Source organism: Phyllobates terribilis, unplaced genomic scaffold, assembly GCF_046119375.1.
Source record: "Phyllobates terribilis strain yellow unplaced genomic scaffold, ASM4611937v1 Scaffold_3__8_contigs__length_932513732, whole genome shotgun sequence".
NCBI lineage: Eukaryota > Metazoa > Chordata > Amphibia > Anura > Dendrobatidae > Phyllobates > Phyllobates terribilis.
In genome coordinates this window covers 433,093,683-433,115,376 of record NW_027362763.1, presented here as the reverse complement: position 1 = coordinate 433,115,376, position 21,694 = coordinate 433,093,683, and the positions used below count along the sequence as shown (strand labels likewise).

Sequence of the window (21,694 nt, the reverse complement as noted above, 5' to 3'; positions counted from 1 at the left end):
GGGGCATTATATGGGGGGTGACATGCTGCATGGGGCATTATAAAGACAGGGGAGTGATATCCTGCATGGGGCATTATATGGGGGGTGACATCCTGCATGGGGCATTATATGGGGGGTGACATCCTGCATGGGGCATTATATGGGGGGGTGACATCCTGCATGGGGCATTATATGGTGGGGGTGACATCCTGCATGGGGCATTATATGGGGGAGTGACATGCTGCATGGGGCATTATATGGGGGGGTGACATGCTGCATGGGGCATTATAGAGACGGGAGTGGTATCCTGCATGGGGCATTATATGGGGGGGTGACATCCTGCATGGGGCATTATATGGGGGGTGACATCCTGCATGGGGCATGATATGGGGGGGTGACATCCTGCATGGGGCATGATATGGGGGTGACATCCTGCATGGGGCATGATATTGGGGGTGACATCCTGCATGGGGCATTATATGGGGGGGGGAAGGGACATCCTGCATGGAGCATTATAAAGACAGGGGAGTGATATCTTGCATGGGGCATTATATGGTGTGAGAAAGGGATATCCTGCATGGGGCATTATATGGGGGGGTGACATCCTGCATGGGGCATTATATGGGGGGTGACATGCTGCATGGGGCATTATATGGGGGGGTGACATGCTGCATGGGGCATTATAAAGACAGGGGAGTGATATCCTGCATGGGGCATTATATGGGGGGTGACATCCTGCATGGGGCATTATATGGGGGGGTGACATGCTGCATGGGGCATGATATGGGGGGGTGATATCCTGCATGGGGCATGATATGGGGGGGTGACATCCTATATGGGGCATGATATGGGGGGGTGACATCCTGCATGGGGCATGATATGGGGGGGTGACATCCTGCATGGCGCATTATATGGGGGGTGACATCCTACATGGGGCATGATATGGGGGGGTGACATCCTGCATGGGGCATGATATGGGGGGTGACATCCTGCATGGGGCATGATATGGGGGGGTGACATCCTGCATGGGGCATGATATGGGGGGTGACATCCTGCATGGGGCATGATATTGGGGGTGACATCCTGCATGGGGCATTATATGGGGGGGGGGAAGGACATCCTGTATGGAGCATTATAAAGACGGGAGTGATATCTTGCATGGGGCATTATATGGTGTGAGAAAGGGACATCCTGCATGGGGCATTATATGGGGGGGTGACATCCTGCATGGGGCATTATATGGGGGGGGTGACATGCATGGGGCATTATATGGGGGGTGACATGCTGCATGGGGCATTATAAAGACAGGGGAGTGATATCCTGCATGGGGCATTATATGGGGGGGTGACATCCTGCATGGGGCATTATATGGGGGGGTGACATCCTGCATGGGGCATGATATGGGGGGGTGACATCCTGCATGGGGCATGATATGGGGGGGTGACATCCTGCATGGGGCATGATATGGGGGGGTGACATCCTGCATGGAGCATGATATGGGGGGTGACATCCTGCATGGGGCATTATATGGGGGGGGGGAAGGGACATCCTGCATGGAGCATTATAAAGACAGGGGAGTGATATCTTGCATGGGGCATTATATGGTGTGAGAAAGGGACATCCTGCATGGGGCATTATATGGGGGGTGGCATCCAGCATGGGGCATTATAAGGGGGGAACAGCCTGCATGGGGCATTATAAGGGGGGGGACAGCCTGCATATGGCATTCTAAGGGGGAAACAGCCTGCCTATTGGGAACATTTACCTGCCCATTGAGGACCTATGCTGCCTATTGTGGACCTTTTCTGCCTACTGGGGATATTTACCTGCCTTTTGGTGATATTTACTTGTCTATTGGGGACCTATGCTGCCTATTGGGTACATTTACCTGCCTATTGGGGACCTATGCTGCCTATTGGGTACAGTTACCTACCTATTGAAATACCGGTTGATTTAACTTTAATTGTTCTTCATTTTAAATATTGTATTTGTTCCTGTATTGTTTTTTTTACTTAAAAAACTATATTCTGGCCCTCCAATGGTCTGAGGGACCGTGAACTGGCCCTCTGTTTAAAAAGTTTGAGGACCCCTGATATAGAAGATGGGATTAATAGTATATCCAAATCAGAGTAAAAAAATACTGAGTGTTTTGAACCTCATCTGGCAAATGGATGCCCAATGTGGATAAACTTAAAGGAAACCTGTCCTCAGGATTTTGGTAAGTTAAACTAAATGCATTGTCAGGTTGGTGCTGTTACACTGATTAAAATGGTACCTGGGTTGAATAAATCCGTCTTTTGGTTCTTTTTTAATCTGTGTTTGCAGTTTTAGGTTAATGAGATGCTCGTGCTTCGGGGTGGGCCTGTGGGCAGGTCTTTCTTTTGGTGCTCTGGCTTCATCGTCATCATTCTGGGCTAAAATGACAGGTCACTGAACAGTCAGTGACCTGCCTCCTATTTTACATACTGCACCTGCGCATTTAATATTGTGGTCTAAAGAAAAAAATTGTCTCCCAACAAAATGGCGACGGTACATGGGCAGTAGCTCTATCGGCAAGCAATGTTCTCAATCGGCGCATGCACAGTAGCATCCATCGGCAAGCAATGCTCTTAATCTGGGCAAATGCCGCCTGAGAGCGTCGCTTGCCGATGGATGGTACTGCGCATGCGCCAGTGCCATTTTGTTGGAGCCAATTTTTTTTATTTTTTTTTAAGACCACAATATTAAATGCGCAGACGCAGTATTTAAAATAAGATGCAGGTCACTGAAGTCTATAGCCACCAACTTAGAAAAACAATATAGTCTGCAGTCCTTGGTAGTGCACGTGGAAAGTGAATCAGAAATGGAAAAGATAGGTTTAGGCACTAACTGGCAAGAAGCTAATCACTTTCACGGGGTTGCACTCAGCACCGTTTCTACCTTAGTTTTTGTTGTTTTTTATTAATGATTTCTCTTTTGAAGATACAGAGTGGAGTTGTGTCACTCTACTCTTCCCTATAAAGACCAAGCGCACAGTGAGGGATTGCGTCATTACTGTACCCTTTTGTGTCTTATCAGGCAGGATCCTATCCCTCCTAACATATTAAGAGTGTTTGGGGCATCCGCACACAGAGCCACCACACCCGGCCCGCTCGCCTTCCAGAGCCAGATGTGCAGGGTGGGAACAAGGATCTATTATCTGCCAGCTGTCCCAAGGTCTGCATCCAGGTCCTTTGATGTCAGTCTTCCATCACCTGTTTGCAAAGAAGGAATCTGGATCTTCAGGATAGGTATCAGTGAGGGGGCTCCATTAAAAAAAAAAAATTTTGAAAGGCAAACAATGTTCAATGCTGCCCGATTATAACATGCCGAATCCCGGGTTCAAAGATCTCCTTCCTTTAATGGCCTGCGGTGACCTCCACACCCCCCCACATTCCCCTGCGGCCTCCAGGTATAAATTTAGTCCCGGCACCGACCTGGGCGTTCCCCAGGGCTGGGCCACACCTGCAGAAGCCCAGCCAAGCATGTGTACCGGTTCTTTTGCTCGGCCCCGCCCACGGTCAATCAGGACGTCTTTCTCCAACCACTCGGGAATACTGCCCGCGTTCTTCTGACGCCACCCCTTCTTCCCAGCGCCATTTTCATCACACGCTCTCTGCAGTGCAGCACCCACCTCGTGCCTCACCGCAGACTCAGCCAGGACTTGGGATCAAGGGTCTGAGTAAGCTCTGCCACTGGGGGTGCAGCTCTCACCCCTGGCAAGCTCACCATGGCACATTCTTACTCTCCCTCTATGCCGAACCTCAGGGAGTCTCAATCCCATCCTTCATTTTGCATGTTATTTAAGTAATAAAAAGTTCCCCTCTGGTCAGACTTTATCCCTCTGCTCGAATTGCAACCCATCCAATATGCCACACCCCAGGAGGCCCCCATTGCCCGCAACGAGACCCCCCCCCTTACTCCTTCCACTGGGCCGCAGCTCTCTCCCAGTCAGTAGCTGACCTATCCAAAGTATCCCATACTTTGGTCTCGATCTTAGATCGGCTACCCAACTCTGTCTCTGCGACCAGGCCTCTTGTTACCTCCACTGGGCATTTTGGACCCCACGGCCTCCCATACCCATAAGGGTGTCCCTTGCAGGAGCTCCAAAAGTGTGTCAGCCCCAGCTTATTGTCTAGCGCACCAGATCATTGTCAAGCTCCCCATCACCACACCTCTCCCCTTCCTCTGACGCTCCAGCTGTGCAGAAGTCAGATCCACAGTCTGAGTCAGATTCTGATCTGGACTCCAAACAAATTCTAGCTGTTAATCCGACCCTTAACATAAAAAAGGCAGAGACCTCTTCCTCTAAACAGATGGTATCCTTCAGAAGGATGAAGCGCCCTCACTGTTGTTTTGCCAGTCACAAAGAGTTTAACGGAATCTTTACAAAGGAATGGGAGCACCCAGGCAAGCGCTTTCAGAAAAGAAAACGCATGGATGTCTTGTATCCTTTTGCAGCTGACCAGCTTCAGAAATTGGCAGAATTTCTCTCACTGGGTCCCACAGTCTCCTGGCTCTCCACTAACACTATTCTTCCTCTTTCTGACTGATCCTCTTTAAAGCAGCACTCCGACAGACGCACCGAAACCCTCGCCAAATCAGCCTTCAAGGACGCGGACTCAGCCCGCTGCCTGTCATTTGCTGCTACGTGGGCGGCCAAGTCTGTTTCGGCCTGGGTGAAACACCTCCGCCAGGATATCTTTTTGAATGCTGATCCTTCTGAACTAGCTGATCTAGCGTGTCAAATTGGTCATGCAGGGAAGTACCTTCTGACTGCTTCCCTTGATGCAGCCATCTGTTCAACCCAGGTAGCCGGGAACATAATCACTATCCGCAGGGTCTTATGGCTAAAGGCATGGAACATGGACTCAGCGTCCAAAAAGTCTCTCACCTGCCTCCCATTCCAAGGCTTTCATCATTTCGGAGAAGAAGTAAATAAAATAATCTAAAACGCCACGGGGGGTAAGAGAACTTCACTTCCTCAACAGAGGACTAAACGCCCACCCCTCAGGTGTCACACAGTTCAATTTCGTTCTTTTCTGAGGTTTTCAGCCCAGAACAATACCCGACAGGAAAAGACTCCAGTCCATCAGCAAAACAAAAGACCTTCCTTCAGACGAGCCCCCACCTGGTGTTCAAAAACCCACCAGCATCGGCCATCCAGAACCGAATCCAGCAGATTCTCCACAGCATGACTGGTCGCTCCCACCTGGGAAGTCTGTAGGGATGGGGGGGCCGTCTCCTTCAATTCTGGGACAAAAGGCTCTTAGTAGTCGACACCTACGTCCGGGATGTCGTCTCCTACGATTTTAGACAGAATTTTCCACTCTCCCTCATTCTCGTTTTTTTGACTCTCGCCATTTGGGAGCAGTTTTTCAAGACTTAACAGTCCAGGGCCACTCAATATCGTCCAGCCTGACAGCGCCACGGCTGTGGCATACATCAACCGCCAAGGGGGAACTCTACATCAAGCAGTGATATCAGAGGTTGCTCGGATCCTGTTGGCTATGCGGAATGTTCCAGCTATTTCAGCAGCACACATTCCAAGAGTGGATAACTGGGCCACAGATTTTCTCAGCCTAGGAGGTCTCGCTGCGAGTGGTCCCTGAATCCATCAAGTCTTCCACAAGATTGGTCTCAGGTGGAGGACTCCTCATGGTACCCAGACTGAACCACAAGGTTCCTCAGTTCTTATCCAGTTCCCGCAATCCGCTCCGACGCGCTAGAAATTCCCTGGACACAGTTTTCCCTCCTATACCTGTTTCCACCTCTACCTCTGATTCCCAGGGTGGTCAAGAAGATCAAGGCAGGAGTGCCCGTCATACTCATTGCTCCAGACCGGCCCAGAAGACCCTGGTCTGGTCGTTCAGACCATGGTCAGAGCAAGGAAACCTTCCTTCTCTTGCATCTACCACCACCCTGATGGTTTTTCATCTTCCATCCATTTTGTCCTTTTTGCAGTCGGGCCTGGAATCTGGCGTGTCCCTCAGTTCTCTTAAGGGGCAGGTGTCTGCCCTTTCCATCCTTTTTCAAAGGAATCTTGCATCTAGCCGGCAGATCAAGACCTTTGGTTAAGGGGTTTGCCCATTCCATTCCTCCCTACCGGCCTCCGGTAGAACCCTGGTATCTCAACCTAGTGCTCAACGTCGTCCAGTAGTCTCAATTTGAATCACTACGTGAAGTCTCTTCCATCTTCCTTTCCTGGAAGGTTGCCATTACCTTCATCAGATGAGTCTCTGAACTTGCAGTTCTCTCTTGTCGTTCCCCTTACCCTGTGTTTCACCAGGACAAGGTGGTTTTACATCCAATTCCATCATTTCTTCCTAAAGTGGTTTCCGTATTTCTCCTCAATGAGGACATCATGCTTCCTTCCTTTTGTCCGTCTCATTCTCATCCTAGGGAGTTTTCGCTAAACAAACTGGTAAGAGCCCTCCATCTTTACCTTTCCAGAACAGCACCTTCTGATGTGCGTACTCTCTGTTCATTATCCCCAAAGGTCCGTGAAAGGGCCTCCCTGCTTTCAGGTCTACCATTGCCCACTTAGTCCGTTCTGCTATTCTGCAAGCATACCGACTAAGGGACAGAGCACGTCCAATCAGGGCCATGTCACACTCTCCGCCAGAGCAGTGGGAGCCTCCTGGCCAGTCCGCCACCACGCGTTGGCCTCGCAGGTTTGCAAAGCAACTACATGCTCCTCCATTCATACCAAGTTCTACAGTTTCACACTTATGCCTCGGTGACTGCGAACCTCTGTAAAGGTCCTTCAAGCCACAGTGGCCCGAACTCAGAATTGAAGGTACTACTCCTTTACCCACCCTTGGGACTGCTTTTGAATGTTCCATGGTTTCCTCTGTCCCCCAATGAAGCAATAGAGAAATTAAGATTTTGGGTACCTACCATAAAATCTCTTTTTCAGAACCTTCATTGGGGGACACAGCACCATAATATAACATTTCAGAGTTCTATAAACAGAACAATATCAATATGAAGAATCTATTATTCCTCCGAGATATTTATAAATTAATTGACATTCACCAGGTGTTACTAGTTGACAGTATCAGAATCTGGAGCGACACACAATTAAAGGGAATCTACCCCATCTGCGATGAGACCCTGATGTGTCACTTACTTTGCGGGATGCTGCAGTTTTGATTAAAAACAGATTTTTGTCTTCTGCAGATCTACCAGTTCTCTGAATGCTGAGATCATATAGTCCCGCCTACACCACTGATTGACAGTTTTCTGCTTATGCACAGGAGTTTGTCATTCAGTGATTTGGCGGAGTTATAAAGGGGTAATTAGTATGGAGAACTACAGTTAGGTCCAGAAATATTTGGACAGTGACAAGTTTTGGCATTTTTGCTGTTTACCAAAAATATTCAAGATACAAGCATATTATCAATATGGACTTAAAGTACAGACTCTCAGTTCTAGGCCGGGTTCACACGGCCGTCTGTTCTCTCATACAAGAGAATCGGGCCGAATATGTTAATGTCACTCAGATCAAACGCTGTCAGTTTCTCCGAGTGTCACCTTAGTGTCATCCGATTCTCTCGCATGAATCGTATCACAGGTGCAGAGAAGATTGACAACTTAATTTCTCCATTCTCTGTGGCCGCAGTAATCGGACTGCACTCGGATGACATCAGAGTGCAGTCCAATGTTTCACACGCACCCATAGATCTGTATTGGATGCACTTGCAGCATGCTGTGATTTTTTTCTCTTGCCGAATAGGCATGAGAAAAAAAATTACTGGTCTGCACTGCCCCACAGTACAACATTGATCTGAGGGCTATCCAATAAAACATTGGATAGCACTCAGCCATGTGATTGAGCTCTTAATTTTAGGGTATTCACATAATTGGAGTAAGGGTCTGGAAATTACTGCTCTTTAATATGTAGTTGCCTCTTTATAATGGGACCAAAAGTAAGTGGTCAATTATTTCAAAAGCTCTTTAATAGGCTGCATGGGCTAATCCCTTGTTGATTCAACAGGTAAAAGGTCTGGAGAACTGATTCCAGGTGTGGAATTTGCATTTGGAAGCTGTTGCTGTGAACCCACAACATGCAGTCATAGGAGCTCTCAATGGAAGAGAAATAAATTCCTTTTTTTTCAGCCTAAAATTATGGTCTATCACGTAATAAAGCTGTCAAACAGTCGCAAATCATGCACTCGGGAGCGATTCAACCATATCACCGAGCAGCTATAAATACTCTGAGCTCGGCCCGAACATACTCGGCGAAAGGGTTAATAGAACATACTCGCTCAACACTAATTATGAGGTATATGGGGGCTATACTTTTTGCTCAGAATCACCCAAATGCAGCAAGGTTGATAGGACACAACTTCACCAGATCTCAGCGCCATAAAGCAATCATTTCACATGCTTAAGACAAAACTTAAGGCAGAAAGACCCACAAAACAAGCAACAACTGAAGCCAGCTGCAGTAAAGACCTGGCAAAGCATCACAAAGGAAGAAACCCAGTGTTTGGTGATGTCCATTGCTTCCAGATTTCAGGCAATCATTGCCTGCAAAGGATTATGTACAAAGTATTAAAAATTAACATTTTATTTATGGTAAAGTTAATTTGTTCAATTACTTTTGAGCCCATGAAATGAAGAGGCTTTGTAGAAAAATGGTTGCAATTCCTAAATGTTTCACAGGATATTTTTGTTCAATCCCTTTAATTAACCCCTTTCTGACGTGTGATCTAATAGTACGTCATGGTGACCTGGGCCGATTGGACCAATGACGTACTATTAGGTCATATGGCGATCGCGCCCGCACACAAGCGGTGCGGGACCGCTCCCTGCACATTAACCCCCTCAATGCTGCGATCAAAGTCGATCGCAGCATTGCGGGGGCAAGGGGAGGTGATCGCAGATACTCACCTCTCTTGCCAGCGTACAACGCTGTCTGCTGCGGCTCCCGGATGTTGCCATGATGACCCGATGTCATCATGACAACATCCGGGTCACCAGACAGCAGGAAGATACTTTGGTCATGCGCAGAGCATGACCAAAGTATCTTCTCCCTCTGCAGCAGTGACAGCCTGTATAGCACAGGGAGCTGCTGCTGCTCTCTATGCTATACAGGCAATCTGAAAATAAAATGTGAAAGTCCCATAGTGGGACAAGGTGAAAAGTAAAAAAAAGAATCAAAATGTGGAAAAAAAAAAAAAGTTTGTAAAAATATAAAAAATTAAAAAAATCCAAAAAATAAAAATATATTGTACCAATAAATAAATATTATTGTGGGGGAAAAAAAACAATAAAAGTACCCATATATGGTATCACCGCATCCGGAACGACCTGTCCTATAAAACTGTCCCACTAGTTAACCCCTTTAGTGAACACGGTAAAAAACAAACAAAAAAAAAAAAAACATGATTTATCATCATACCGCCAGACAAAAAATGCAATAAAATGCGATCAAAAAACGAATTCAAATAAAAATGGTACCACTGAAAACGTGATCTTGTCCCGCAAAAAACAAGCCGCCATACAGCTCCATCAGCCGAAAAATAAAAAAATTATAGCTCTCAGAATAAAGCGATGCAAAAAAATATTTTTTCTATAAAATATTTTTTGAGTAAAAGCGCCAAAACAAAAAAAAACAATATAAATGTAGTACCGCTGTAATCATACTGACCCGAAGAATAACGCTGCCTTATCAATTTTACCACACGTGGAACGGTATTAAAAAAAAAAAAAAAAAATCCGGAATTGTTGGTTTTTGTTTATTCTCCCTCCCAAAAATCAGAATAGAAAGCGATCAAAAAATGTCACGTGCCAAAAATGGTACCAATAAAAAAGTCAACTTGTTCTGCAAAAAACAGGTCGTCACATGACTGTCGGCCGAAATATGGAAAAATTATAGATCTCAAAATGGCTCATCATGGCAATACAAAAACTAGCCTTTGCAAAAAAAAAAAAAAAAAGTGTCTTTTAGTGTGTGACAGCTGTCAATCATAAAAACCCGATATAAATCTGGTATCACTGTAATCGCACCGACCCGAAGAATATAGCGGTCTAATCACTTATACCGCACGAGGAACGGCGTAAAAAATAAACACTAGGGTTAGGATTGGGATTTTTTCAAAAGTAAAGAAAAAACAATTACGACGATATGGCGACTAGTGAGCACAAGTGCTCGCTGCTTGAGTTTGCATCGGGTATGCACCGAGTATCGTGGGTGCTGGAGTGACATGCTCAAGTCTCCTCCCCATATGTTTTGCAGCTGTTATACAGCCAAAGAAACCTTGCGGGGATTGCCTGCCATGCACAAGCGATCCCTGCATAGTTTTTTTTTGGGTGTCTAATAACCGTGAAACATGCAGAGCGGGGACTCGAGCATGTCACTTGAGCACCCGTAATACATGGTGCATACCCGAGTATCAGATGCAAACTCAAGTAGCGAGCACTTGCCCTCAAGACTAATGACAACTTACTCAATATGATGACCTAATGTTATCAAATTCTGTGTCGTACCTCTGGGTTCAAAATTTTCACTATACCCCTTGATAAAATCCTTGAGGGGGCTAGTTTCCAAAATGGGGTCACTTGTGGGGGGTTTCCACTGTTTAGGCACATCAGGGGCTCTCCAAAATCAATATGGCGTCCGCTAATTATTCAAGCAAATTTTACATTCAAAAAGTCAAATGGCGCTCCTTCCCTTCCGCGCCCTGCCGTGCGCCCAAACAGTGGTTTTCCCCCACATATGGGGTATCTGCGTGCTCAGGAGGAATTGCACAACAAATTGCATGGTGCAATTTCTCCTGTTACTCTTATGAAAATGCAAAATTGGAGGCTGAAAAACATTTTTGTTGCAAAAATGTGAAAATGTTATTTTTATGGCTCAATGTTTTAAACTTCTGTGAAGCACCTGGGGGTTCAAGGTGCTCACCACACATCTAGATTAGTTCCCTGAGGGGTCTAGTTTCCAAAATGGTGTCACTTGTGGGGGGTTTCCACTGTTTAGGCACATCAGGGGCTCTACAAACACAACATGGAGTCTGCTAATTATTCAACCAAATTTTACATTTAAAAATGGTCAAATGGTGCTCCTTCCCTTCCAAGCTCTGCCGTACGGCCAAACAGTGGTTTTCCCCCACATATGGGGTATTGTGCAATTTCTCCTGAGCTTCCCAACACATTTTGGGGTCCATTTTTTCCTGTTACCCTTGCAAAAATAAAAAAAAATGGGGTCTAAATTAACATTTGTGTGAAAAAAGTTAAATGTTCATTTTTTTCTTCCACATTCCAAAAATTCCTGTGAAGCACCTGAAGGGTTAATAAACTTCTTGAATGTGATTTTTAGAATGGTGTCACTTTTGGGTATTTCTGTCATAAAGGCCCCTCAAAGTCACTTCAAATTTGATGTGGTCCCTAAAAAAAATAGTTTTGTAAATTTTGTTGGAAAATTTAGAAATCGCTGGTCAACTTTTAACCCTTAGGCTGCGTGCCCACGTTGCGGATTACAAGCGTTTTTGCTGCGGATTTTCCGCAGCGGAAACGCTTGTAAAACGCTTGGTAATCCGCATCCCATTGTCCCCAATGAGAATCCGCAAGTTCTATGCCCATGCTGCGGATTTTCCCGCAGCGTTTATGCTGCGTTCAAAAATCCGCAGCATGTCCATTAATTTTGCATTTCCGCATGCGGAATTGCCTTGTGCAATGCATTAAAAACGCAAGGCAATTCCGCATGTGGAAAACGCGCGATAAACGCATGCGTTTTTCCGGGAGAGGACATGCGGAAATGAAGCAGAAATTTTCAGCTTCATTTCCGCAACGTGGGCACATAGCCTTATAGCTCCCTATCAAAAAAAAATTTGGGTTCCAAAATTGTGCTGATGTAAAGTAGACATGTGGGAAATGTTATGTCACACAAAATAGTTAATAAACATATCTCTGATTTAAGGGCATAAAAATTCAAATTTTGAAAATTGCTAAATTTTCCATTTTTTTCACAAATAAACGCAAGAGTCATCGAAGAAATTTTACCACACTCATGAAGTACAATATGTCACGAAAAAACGGTGGGATCCATTGAAGCGTTCCAGAATAATTACCTCATAAAGTGACAGTGATCAGAATTGTAAAATTGGCCCAGTCATTAATGTGAAAACCACCCTCGAGGGTAAAGGGGTTAAGCCTGAAAGTCTACACTTCAATTGCATCTCAGGTGTTTAATTTTAAATAAAAAGTGTCATTCAGAGCCAAAATCACAGGATTTGGTAACTGTCAAAATATTTCTGGACCTAACTGTACATGGCAGCAGGTTTACTAGTCCTCTAGTGATAATCTGCTGATAAAACAGTGATTTTATAAAAACTTCTGCAAAAAGCCCAGTAAGTGACACATCTCTGGAATCAAATTAGGTAGAAAAACTCTGGTGACAGATTTCCCTTTTAACATCTGAGTTTTACAATTTCATTAGCCAATATATTCATATATTTCCTGAAGCAGAAATATCTCAACATACAATTCTAAAAAAGATGATCTAGAACTATTCATTTAGCAAATGCAAGCATTTCTGTAACTATACGTGTGGAGTTGTGAGAAGTCCTCTCTAAACGGATTCTAATATCTTCTCTCTGCATAGTCTTCTTCCTGATCTTGTAAAAACATTTGTTTAATGGAATTGCAAAATAAGTTTTCTGAATTATTGGATGTTTGATTTTAGGAAATCAATTGTATTTACATTGATTACAAATGTTCAAAGAGAACAAGGTCAGTATTTCTACAAATCATGGACCTGTAAAATGTGCCCAAATATATTCTGGTGGCTTAAGGACGATTTTACATGATTTAATATTTTATATGGTCGGAGTGTAAATTGATCTTTGATGCTAGGCTGAGCAAGTAACTAAGATTTAAAAAAAAAAAAAAAACACTTCTTTACTCACTCTTCCCAGGTCCAGCTCGGAGTCTGCTGCTGCTCCCTGTGTCTATTATTGTCTGCAGCGATAACGTTGACAGCGCTGCAGCCAATAGCTGAAGTCAGCAACTCTGCCTCCAGATGACAGCACGAGCTGCTGAACTTCATTACTGGCTGCAGCGCTGTCAATGTGGTGTCAGCACTGCAGACAATTACAGACTCTGGGAGCAGTGGAAGAGACTGCTGGACCTGCGGAGGGTGAATAAAGCACAGTTTGTTTTTATTTAAAACTAGGGTTTTCAAAACCAGAAAACTCCTTTAATTTAGGTCTCGGTGAGTACACAAAAGTAAAATATTCCATTTTCACTGTTCTGTACATGTTCTTGAATTTTTATTATACTGCAAAATTGCTAGTTGCAACAGCTTTCAAATCAAAAATATAACATAACACTGAGAATGAGATGATTTGCTGAAAAACAAAAGAAATTGTTTAAATTAGTGAGTAATACAAGAAAAAAAAACAAAGCAGGATCTATTCTTGTCCACGGTCAGTCTGCAAGTTTTTCTTCATGTTTCTCAAACAACGTCTTTAAACCAGCAGTAAAAATGATAGGCTTCATTCCCGTTAATCTCTATGTTCTACATAGAAGTAGAGATGTCCCGTTTTCAACCAGTTTTCGTACTGTCAGATGCAGGACTGTAATGAGAAAGGAATGCCTCATATCCTGGGACACACAATTATTTTTAGCAGTTTTAATTTCCGTTTTTTATGGTTACTGTTTTTCTTCCCATACTTACTGTTTCAGCAAAGCTTTTGTGATTGTAAAAACATGGAAATTCAACATTTATAATTGCACAACACTAACATACTGGAGGATCCACTACCACAATAAAAACTACATATATATTGGATAAATAACATTCTACTACTTTTGAAATTACCTTTTAATATATGTGTTTTTCTGGGTCTCATTGGTGAGGGCTACTAAAAGTGTGGTATACTTTGAAATGGCGTAAAGGCGATTTTTTTTTTCTCCTTTTACATATTTAGTTAAAAAAAAAAAAGTTTTGCTTTTGGATTTTATTACAAGCATTGCACCATTTTGCTTTTATAAGCTCTTTCTTTCCCTGCACAATTAATGTAGTCTGTGGCCATAAATCAGCTGAGAGGAGTTAGGCTATGTGCCCACGATGCAGAAATGCTCCGGATTTTTCCTGAGCGTTTCTACATCTCCCTGGAAGAAAAAAAACGCATGGGGATTTTACATGCGTTTTTTCAGCCAGGGACAAGCGTTTGTCACGCATTTTGCACATGCGATTTCCAAGAGATTTTAGCATCACTTGGAAAAGTGCTTGACAACTTGGTCACACTATATAAATCCATGCAACCGGTATGGATTTTATATAGTGTGACCAAGTTAGTTAAAAAAAAGAATAAAAATGGTAAAAAAAAAACATTATACCCACCTTCCAATGGCCCCCGGGCTCCTTATCTAATGCGTCTTGACTGCCCAGTGTCTCGCGGTGGTGTAAAAGGACCTTCCATGACGTCATTTAGTCATGTGACAGGTCAGGCGACCGCCGACGTCTAAATGACGTCATGGAAGGTCCTTTTAGACCATCGCGAGCCACCGGGGAGCCAGGACGCATCACTAAGGAGGCCGGGGGCCATCAGAAGGTGAGTATAATGTGTTTTTTTATTTTTAATTCTTTCTTTTTTTTTTACAGGTACTATGGTACCTGGGTCTAGATGAGACTCTCCTCTTCTCCAGACCCGGGTACCATCCGCACATTGAATCGCTTAATATCTGCATGTGCACATGTAGTCATGCGGATATTAAGTGATTCAATGCAAGTCAATGGCGGCGAAAACGCAGCGATTATTCACAATAATTGGTAGCGCTGCGGTTTTTTCCGCAATGATAATCCGCAAATTTCCGCAGCATGTGCACAGCACATGCGGATTATCATTGGGGAACATGGCAGGCCTTCTACCATGCGTTTTTTAAGCGTTTCTGTGGCGGAAATGCCGCTGCGGAAACGCTTACAAAACGCATAGTGGGCACACAGCCTTAAGGTTAAGAAAAAAAAGAGTCATATGAATGAAGAGTTAGAATGATCTCACTAACAGATACCCAGGTAAAGAGGTCGGCCACTTTCTCTTGTTGGTGCGGCTTTCCTCACACACCAGCACTTTTGTCCATACAAGGGCCGCTCGTGGAGGAGCACAAGACCAGATCTGTCCATCAGTCTCTTCTGAGACCCATACTGAGCATCAGAATGGATTTTCCAAGCAGCTGCCATTCCTGCTCCCTGCACTGACGAGGAATTTTAATAGAGGAGGTGGTGACGCCTGTGCCCTGCCGTTCTGCAAATCTTACAGGGATGACAGCACTTTGGCGGTAAAGTGACAAATGTACAGTACAGACCAAAAGTTTGGACACACCTTCTCATTTAAAGATTTTTCTGTATTTTCATGACTATGAAAATTGTACATTCACACTGAAGGCATCAAAACTATGAATTAACACATGTGGAATTATATAGTTAACAAAAAAGTGTGAAACAACTGAAAATATGTCTTATATTCTAGGTTCTTCAAAGTAGCCACCTTTAGCTTTGACGACTGCTTTGCACACTCTTGGCATTCTCTTGATGAGCTTCAAGAGGTAGTCACCGGAAATGGTCTTCACTTCACAGGTGTGCCCTGTCAGGTTTAATAAGTGGGATTTCTTGCCTTATAAATGGGGTTGGGACCATCAGTTGTGTTATGTAGAAGTCTGGTGAATACACAGCTGATAGTCCTACTGAATAGACTGTTAGAATTTGTATTATGGCAAGAAAAAAGCAGATAAGTAAAGAAAAACGAGTGGCCATCATTAATTTAAGAAATGAAGGTCAGTCAGTCTGAAAAATTGGGAAAACTTTGAAAGTGTCCCCAAGTGCAGCTGCAAAAACCATCAAGCGCTACAAAGAAACTGGCTCACATGAGGACCGCCCCAGGAAAGGAAGACCAAGAGTCACCTCTGCTTCTGAGGATAAGTTTATCCGAGTCACCAGCCTCAGAAATTGCAGGTTAACAGCAGCTCAGATTAGAGACCAGGTCAATGCCACACAGAGTTGTAGCAGCAGACACATCTCTTCAACAACTGTTAAGAGGAGACTTTGTGCAGCAGGCCTTCATGGTAAAATAGATGCTAGGAAACCACTGCTAAGGACAGGCAACAAGCAAAAGAGACTTGTTTGGGCTAAAGAACACAAGGAATGGACATTAGACCAGTGGAAATCTGTGCTTTGGTCTGATGAGTCCAAATTTGAGATCTTTGGTTCCAACCACCGTGTCTTTGTGCGACGCAGAAAAGGTGAACGGATGGACTCTACATGCCTGGTTCCCACCGTGAAGCATGGAGGAGGAGGTGTGATGGTGTGGGGGTGCTTTGCTGGTGACACTGTTGGGGATTTATTCAAAATTGAAGGCATACTGAACCAGCATGGCTACCACAGCATCTTGCAGCGGCATGCTATTCCATCCGGTTTGCGTTTAGTTGGACCATCATTTATTTTTCAACAGGACAATGACCCCAAACACACCTCCAGGCTGTGTAAGGGCTATTTGACCAAGATGGAGAGTGATGGGGTGCTACGCCAGATGACCTGGCCTCCACAGTCACCAGACCTGAACCCAATCGAGATGGTTTGGGGTGAGCTGGACCGCAGAGTGAAGGCAAAAGGGCCAACAAGTGCTAAGCATCTCTGGGAACTCCTTCAAGATTGTTGGAAGACCATTTCCGGTGACTACCTCTTGAAGCTCATCAAGAGTGTGCAAAGCAGTCATCAAAGCAAAAGGTGGCTACTTTGAAGAACCTAGAATATAAGACATATTTTCAGTTGTTTCACACTTTTTTGTTAAGTATATAATTCCACATGTGTTAATTCATAGTTTTGATGCCTTCAGTGTGAATGTACAATTTTCATAGTCATGAAAATACAGAAAAACCTTTAAATGAGAAGGTGTGTCCAAACTTTTGGTCTGTACTGTACTTCAAGGAATAACCCTTTTTATTTAATTTTTAATATTACAGTAAATCCAAAAACTTAGCTGCTATATTTATAATTCAAAATTTTGAGCATATTTTGAGAATATTCTGAGGTGCAATCTTGTCTTAGCCTTGACTATTTTCAAACTTGAGGACCTCTCTGCATAAACCTCATATTTTGAGCCAAAAGTCTTAAATTTTCATATTTGTTTCAGCACAGGTATTTATTGGTAAAATTTAGGCAAAGGCTGATGTGTTGTGCGACAAACTGCAAAATTAGATATAATGAGTCCTATGCATGTTGCAAATGTGTTTCTTTGGGAGCAGGGGGGTTCGCTGGTCGCACGTGACACACTTGCCATAGACTTTAATGCCGGTTGCATGAGTCTTGTCTGCAATTTGACAGATTTATTTGCATCAAAATCTCAGATTTCAGCGAGTCACAGATAAGTTGGACAAATGTTTACGGTTGAGTGACACATGTAGCCCAAGTTATTCACACTTAAGGCTCGCTCACATGAGCGTATACATTGGACGAGTGCTATCTGATGTTTATAGGATAGCACTCGGACCAGTTCCTTTTTTTTCTCATGCTGAATCGCATGCTACGAGTTGCTGCGCTAATCGGATCGCACTCACCATTCAAGTCTATGGGTGCGCAGAAAACATCGACTGCACTCGGATGTCATCAGTGGACTCAGAATGGAGGAATCTTGCTCTCGATCTTCTCTACACCTGTGCTACAATTCTCTCATCCAAAAGAATAGGATCACACTAACCTGACACTCGGATCAAACTCTGATCACAGTTTTAATCGAGCGTCATTTACATAATTGATCCAATTCTCTCGAATGAGAGAATCTACGGGCGTGTGACCCCCGGCCTTAGGTTTAAGAGAAGCCTGAGAGCAAGTTGAGGTTGGCCACAATAGGGTGACATTTGGCAAAGTATCCTACACAAAACCTACACAGCTAAGGTGGATTTCTTAGGTGGGAGTATACTGCAATGGTAATTTTAAAATGAGTTCTTCATACTAAGGTCACGTTCACACATTCAGTATTTGGTCAGTATTTTACATCAGTATTTGTAAGCCAAATCCAGGCGTAGGTGAAAAATACAGAAGTGGTGACGTGTTTCTATTATACTTTTCCTCTGATCGTTCCTCTCCTGGTTTTGGCTTACAAATACTGATGTAAAATACTGACCAAATACTGATAGTGTGAACGTGGCCTAACTCTTGATAACTGAATTCTATAACTTTTTTTTTTTTTCACAACCGGTACAGCTGTTTACCTTAGGGAAATCCTAAAAATATGATAATGCAACCAAATGACACTTTATATCAGTGTTTCCAAACAAGGACGCCCAAGAGACCTGTAGTTCCCCCAGAACACAGGAAAACCAATAGTAAACGGTAACGGTTATCAGCCTTTGCTTTGCAAAGTAGTAAATATATCGGAGGCAAATTATAAAAGCTTTTGTGAGCCCTACACCAAGCTTCTCTGAGTCAGCAATTTAATCTGTGTGTTTTACATGCATTTCCACAAAGGCATTTTCCTGTTCCTGCAGAAATAAGATTGGCATCAATGCTTTATACAATATGCAAACTGCCTCTTCAGAGATGGAGAGGACTTGAACTCTATAGCGCCACCTATTGGTAGCAGCAATCCTACAAGTCCTCTTTCTCTCTGGGAAATTTAATATGCAAATTACCTTTTCAGAGGAGAATTGCACGGCGAATAAGTCTCCTTACTTTGGCATGCCAGAGCCAGTATGTCACTCTTCACAAGGAGAAACGCTACCCCATAGACCTCAGTCCAGCGCTTCTCACCTAGCCAAATCAGTTCTCATACTGATGAGGGCCAACAGCCCAAAACACCGTGTCTGCAAACTGAGATTCTGATTTGGCTTTTATCTTAAGTCATATTGCACGACTCGTTAAAGGGTTGATTGTGACTTGTAGGATTGCTGCTTCCAATAGGTGGCGCTATAGAGTACAAGTCCTCTCCATCTCTGAAGAGGCAATTTGCTTTATACAAGTAGTTCTTACAAAACATAAAGACCCTGATTGGTTCCAGTAAATACAGTTAAATAAAAGCCCGTGGTAAAGATTTTTGTTGTGTGTTTTTTTGCCAAGTATATTGTAATATAACATGCCAAGTCATAGAAAATATGTTTGTCAATACACTTTCATGTTGAATAATAATAATAAAAAAAATGATAGCAAATAAGAACCTTGTAGATCAAATTTGACTGCCATTAAGTTCCATTTCCCTATAGAGCAGGCAATGTTATCTGGCTCAGCGCTCTCCTTGCCTCATTCACACTTCCAAATTTCATTACCATTTTATATCCATTTTTAATGCTAAAATTAGGAGAGGATACTAAACAAAAATATAATGGACAAAAGTATACTTCTCTCCTAATTTTTTTGCACAAGGATGCAAAAACTGATAAATTAGTGAAGAAATTCCTGATTTCTGGCAATGTTCACGCTAAGCAAAGGGCGTACAATGTTGTATTCATAGTCCATGGTCCCTCTGTATAAAAGATAAGGTGTTCTAGTAGGAGGGAAATGAAAACAAAATCTCAAAGGCTTTTGAACACAGGCATTATATGGTTCTATGTGAAAATCATAAAAGACAATCTGATCTAATAATGGGAGAGGAGGGAATCCACCTTTTCCTGGTTCTGGTGCTAAATTTATGGCATTCACATCAAACACTAAAGCCAGAATATGTGTGAATGCTTACCCCGTGTCTCAAGCTTTCTGTAGGTTCCCATAATGATGCAGTTTTAACACTATTCATCTATAGCATGCATTAACTGTTAAAGGGATTTTTTTTTTAAGAAACACGCCTCTTAATGAATCAGGTATAATGCATAGTGGCGTGTGTCACTATGTGTGCATTGCCACAAATCTTACTGCTGCCGCTGATGGAGTAAGATTTCTGGAGTAGCGAACGCCACCCTTAGTCATGAATTTGATGAGCGGGGATCGCCACACGCCTCTGTGCTGCCCCACTTTCGCCCACCTTGTTGGAGCTAGGACAAGAATGTTGTGAAAACACCAGAAGTCACATTTTTTGCATGAAAAATTGTGACTTTTCAAAGGTTTTTTTGCCAGAAGTCTGGCAAAAAGCTTTGATGAATTGACCTCTATGTGTGTTCGTGTTCTGACCGCTCTAACAGGCAAACAGAGCTGATTCCCAACAGTGTGTATATTGCGCACCATTAGGGTTCAGCAAAATGCAATCAGATAGAGTAACTACAGAAATTCATACCTTGCCTGGAAAACCTGTTGGAGGAAAAGCTGATATAAAATGTAGAGGCATACAGTAAGAATCCTCGATTTCACAGTAGATTAGAAGTCAAATAGAGTTATAGCAAAGATAAAATTGGTTCCATTTTGTATGTTGTATTGACTTTACTATTCAGCTGCGTAAGAGCGTTTATGCTGATGATCAGCCATCCTGTGTACTCTAGAAAAGTAGTACCCAATGCCGATGTTACACAGGTGCTTTGCAGGATACAATTTCTGATGGGGCCTTTTAATCTCTCTACTATACCTAGAATCAGATCCAATTCTGCATTTCCGATCCAATTGTGGGTCTGGCCATGCTACAATGACACAAATGTAGAGTTTGTATTTTAAAATGTTGGTCTTAGAAAGAGACTACAAATAAATCTAATGCCACACACAAGTTGTGTGCAACTTCTATTATTTCCTATGGGGAAAGCAACTTGTGACTGACATTTTTAACACTATTGCAATTTTGGCTCATAGCAATCTATAATGCAAAGCACACGGGTCGCACCATATACTTGCTGTCAGAATGGAGGTGGCAACTGCAGAGTGGTACATGCACATGTCTACAGCATAAAATGTACAGCAGAGTAAATGGTGAGCCTATGGCACATGACAGCTGCACTGGATGGTACAAGATCTATTCACCAGATGGATAGGCCATGCAATTCATAGATGAACATTCAATATTAATGCATGCCTTGTATTTGTCTATTAGCTTTAATGTGGTAATGGACGTGGCTTTGTAAGATCATGCACAAAGGCTTGGAATATTTCCATTAAACACTGATACTGGTGATGGAGATGGAGAAGCGAAATGGTTCCTTTGTACAAATGCATTGTTGCTAGCTTTCCTTCTGTAATTTAGTCCGTAACTTCATAAGCTCCTCTTCCAAACTCCTTATATGTTGCTGTAAGGCTATTTTGTCTTCATTTGCCCTCTGGTTTGCTTGAGATTTGGCTTCTTCTATCTTTCTCTCATACCATCTTTCCATCTGAGTAGATACTGCCTCAAAGAAGTATTGAGTGATTTCCAGCGCTTGAGATGCATCTCTAACCCTTGGAACAGTTTGCTCGCCAGTTGTACTACAACCTTGATTTTGATGTCCAGAAATGGGTGCTCTCTCTCGTAGCTGACCAGTTTTTGCACATTTTCTTGTCTGTGTCCCTCTGTCTGTGAGGTTTACAATCTGTTTGTCCGCTTTCTTGCCATCTGATAAGTTCTTGGTGGTGGGATGGATTTTAGCGTGTCTCATTTTAGGGTTGGGAAGGCTGGAAATGGCCAGGTCTGGTTGATGCCTAAGGGTCGATGCAGAGCTTGTTTTTTCTTTAGGCCTTACAGCAGGTGGCACGGCAGGTATAGATGGCTGCTCTATGGCTATTGAGAAAAATAAAACAGATAAGTTGCAAAATAATCCAAGACTACTAATCATGCTGAAATGAAAAAGTCTTTTAATAAGATCCTGA

General features: G+C 43.3%; 1 protein-coding gene across 6 annotated transcripts in view; it reads right to left on the bottom strand.

Moving 5' to 3' along the window:
* Nucleotides 1-19,031: 19,031 nt before the first annotated feature.
* ANKRD6 (ankyrin repeat domain 6) overlaps nucleotides 19,032-21,694 on the bottom strand; it is a 256,760-nt gene continuing 254,097 nt past the window's right edge. For 3 of the 6 annotated variants that reach the window (XM_073675704.1, XM_073675701.1, XM_073675702.1), the window contains exon 16: nucleotides 19,032-21,605. In XM_073675704.1, the coding sequence (XP_073531805.1) occupies nucleotides 21,073-21,605 (533 nt within the window). In that variant the 3' untranslated portion in view covers nucleotides 19,032-21,072. The remainder of the gene's footprint in view (nucleotides 21,606-21,694) is intronic. The other 3 variants (XR_012318432.1, XM_073675705.1, XM_073675706.1) reach the window with 2 other exon arrangements.